General features: G+C 35.7%; 1 protein-coding gene across 1 annotated transcript in view; it reads right to left on the bottom strand.

Annotated features, from left to right (window-relative positions):
* Window positions 1–3,017: 3,017 nt before the first annotated feature.
* Window positions 3,018–3,986, bottom strand: part of LOC107570874 (laminin subunit alpha-1-like) — a 13,332-nt gene continuing 12,363 nt past the window's right edge. Inside the window, exon 14 of the mRNA XM_016257155.1 lies at window positions 3,018–3,149. Coding sequence (XP_016112641.1) covers window positions 3,018–3,149 — 132 coding nt within the window. The remainder of the gene's footprint in view (window positions 3,150–3,986) is intronic.

Here is a 3,986-nt window from a genome sequence, read left to right on the forward strand (position 1 = left end):
AACACATTTTCCACACAGTACTGACATAAACTCAATTTTAATTTCTCAGACTTCATATGTCTTCATTTCGCATCTCCAGTAAATGTGTCTTGAGTTAAAGATGTTTAGATATCTGGACTGGAAAACAAGACAGAAATACTGATTTAGTTGTTTTTCCAGAGCATGCAACAGTTATTTAAGACTTTCTGCTCTGAATTAATACGTTTTAAGGCTTTAATACGTGGAAGGGTGAATTAAGACTTTTTAAGACCCGCAGAAACCCTGAAATCTAAACATGACTGATCTAGACTGAGCTGTGTTTGCATGAACCGGAGGCGTTTACGCAGCGTTCTCCGGGCAGGAGTGAGGGAAGACGTGTGGGTGAGCGAAGGCCGCGCTGAAGTCCAGCTCATCGGTGACGTGGCCCTTAAAGACGCGCAGGTTCCTCATGCAGCCGCGGAACGGCTCTCTGGAGCTCAGACAGTTCTGCTTCACGTCCGCTGCGAGAGAAACACAGAAACACTGAGAGTTACTTTTAAAAGTGATGCGTTACAATGTTGCGTTGCTCCCTAAAAAAGTAACTAATTATGTTACTTAGTTACTTTTTATGGACTAATGTGTAATGAGTAGTGTTTTTGAGTAAACACATGTTGATATTGAGTCTAGAGCTACAGTAAGATCATGTTCACACACAACGCTCTGCACTGACTCCTGATTGCTGTCACCGTGGCAACACCAGAGCTGTCACTCAACACACAGAAACAAAGTAACTCAGACTTCCTTCTAAATGAACAAGTAATGCGTTACTTTCCTAGTTACTTTAACAAAGTAATGTGATTACGTAACTCGTGTTAACACTGTCCACCATAACACCGTGTCCTAACTACACACGACGCACAAAATTTCTATTTTAGAAACGGTTTCTATTTCTGCGACGTCGCGGCTGGAGCAACAACATACAACAGCTCAGGTACTGATTATGTGCTTTATTCGAAGTTAAACGTGTCTAATGTGAGTTTGAATATCATATTGACATTTATAGCCATACTGAAAATAACAACAGATCGTTTACCTCAGATCCTGAAAATAAATTAAAACAAACATATGTGACCCTGGAGCACAAAACCAGTCATAAGGGTCAATTTTTTAAAATTGAGATTTATGCATCATCTGAAAGCGGAATAAATAATCTTTCCATTGATGTATGGTTTGTTAGGATAGCACAATATTTGAAAATCTGGAATCTGAGGGTGCAAAAAAATCTAAATATTGAGAAAATCATCTTTAAAGTTGTTCAAATGAAGTTCTTAGCAATTTTATTAGCATTTGAAAATACAACTTCCAACAGATCTACATTACTTTTTAATTCATTTTTATAAAATAAATCTCTGCTTTCAAACACTAGAAAATGGAAATGACTTTTACACACCGTTCTTCTTCACTATTTTTGGCATTTTTCCAGAGCAAATGTCTGAAGGATTCTTAAATCAAGATACGTTTACTTGAGAAGCGAATGTTTTATAAAAATCTGATATTGTTGTAGCTCCTTTAACTTTACTGATTTAATATGTTTATTTTTACTGTAAAAATGACTAAAATGAGACTAATGAGAATCATAATTGAGCATAAATATTGTTCATTAATTAATATTAATATTGAACATAAGTAAAATGCCCTGATTTATTACAATAATGTATATTTATTTGTATTTATTGATTGTTTAAAAAATAATCTTTACAGGAATTTGAATGTTTAAATCTCATTAAAATGTCACAATACAAAAACAAGTCATAAAACAAGCTTTATTTACTAAAATTGACTTTGCCGTTGCTCTAAAAAAATGATCTTATGATTAAAACAAGTACAAAAACCTGCTAATAGGCTAAAAAAAAATTAACTTCATTCAAAAGTAAAACACATTTTCCACACAGTACTGACATAAACTCAATTTTAATTTCTCAGACTTCATATGTCTTCATTTCGCATCTCCAGTAAATGTGTCTTGAGTTAAAGATGTTTAGATATCTGGACTGGAAAACAAGACAGAAATACTGATTTAGTTGTTTTTCCAGAGCATGCAACAGTTATTTAAGACTTTCTGCTCTGAATTAATACGTTTTAAGGCTTTAATACGTGGAAGGGTGAATTAAGACTTTTTAAGACCCGCAGAAACCCTGAAATCTAAACATGACTGATCTAGACTGAGCTGTGTTTGCATGAACCGGAGGCGTTTACGCAGCGTTCTCCGGGCAGGAGTGAGGGAAGACGTGTGGGTGAGCGAAGGCCGCGCTGAAGTCCAGCTCATCGGTGACGTGGCCCTTAAAGACGCGCAGGTTCCTCATGCAGCCGCGGAACGGCTCTCTGGAGCTCAGACAGTTCTGCTTCACGTCCGCTGCGAGAGAAACACAGAAACACTGAGAGTTACTTTTAAAAGTGATGCGTTACAATGTTGCGTTGCTCCCTAAAAAAGTAACTAATTATGTTACTTAGTTACTTTTTATGGACTAATGTGTAATGAGTAGTGTTTTTGAGTAAACACATGTTGATATTGAGTCTAGAGCTACAGTAAGATCATGTTCACACACAACGCTCTGCACTGACTCCTGATTGCTGTCACCGTGGCAACACCAGAGCTGTCACTCAACACACAGAAACAAAGTAACTCAGACTTCCTTCTAAATGAACAAGTAATGCGTTACTTTCCTAGTTACTTTAAAAAAGTAATCTGATTATGTAACTCGTGTTAACACTGTCCACCATAACACCGTGTCCTAACTACACACGACGCACAAAATTTCTATTTTAGAAACGGTTTCTATTTCTGCGACGTCGCGGCTGGAGCAACAACATACAACAGCTCAGGTACTGATTATGTGCTTTATTCGAAGTTAAACGTGTCTAATGTGAGTTTGAATATCATATTGACATTTATAGCCATACTGAAAATAACAACAGATCGTTTACCTCAGATCCTGAAAATAAATTAAAACAAACATATGTGACCCTGGAGCACAAAACCAGTCATAAGGGTCAATTTTTTAAAATTGAGATCTCAAGCTGTGCTTCTGCTTCTTGGCCATCAGGGTGCGCCAGCGGCCGTCACACATGGACACAGCGCTCCTGCTGCGCGCAGTGATCCGGCCCGCGCCGTTATTCACGTTAAACACCACCTGTGACGAGACGAGCGCGCTATTAACCTGGAAATCACACGAGGAGCTCCAGGAAATAACAGCCAATGATCAAAACAAAGAGGGGAGGTAAATGTGTGATTGGACCAGAGAGATTATCGTTAACTAAACTAAAACCATAAAAAAAAAAAAAAATCATAACTTAAAAAAATTAAAGAAACAAAGATATTAAAAACGGGAAATTTTATTTCAGCTATTTTTCGTGTTTTTTTTGTTTAAGTTGACATACTAAAATAACAAACAAATTAATAAAAAAAATAAAAATAATATATAGAAAAATTGCATCAAAGAACAAACTAAAACTAGTAAATAAAAATGAATAAATACTATATAGACAAACAGCATAAAAACAAAATGCATATAATAAACTGAATTTTTTTTTTATAAATACTATATAGAAAAAATTTTATAAAATAAAAAAAATAAAAATAATAAATTAAATACTAATACTATATAAACTAAATTGCACAAAACTCAAATGCATAAAACAAAACTAAAAAACTAATAAATAAAATTTAATAAATATATAGATAAATGTAAAAAAGACAATTACTAAATCTTTAAAATTAAAATTAAAACAGAATGTATACACACACAGACACAGACACACTCTCTCTCACACACAGACACACACACACACACAGAGACACAGACACACACACACACACACACTCTCTCTCACACACACTCACACACACACACACACACAGACACACCCCCACACACACACAGACAGACAGACAGACAGAGACACACACACACACACACAGACAGACAGACAGACACACACACACACACAGACAGACAGACACACACACA

The sequence above is a fragment of the Sinocyclocheilus grahami genome, unplaced genomic scaffold, assembly GCF_001515645.1.
Source record: "Sinocyclocheilus grahami isolate Dianchi unplaced genomic scaffold, SAMN03320097.WGS_v1.1 scaffold1516.1, whole genome shotgun sequence".
Taxonomy (NCBI): Eukaryota; Metazoa; Chordata; class Actinopteri; order Cypriniformes; family Cyprinidae; genus Sinocyclocheilus; species Sinocyclocheilus grahami.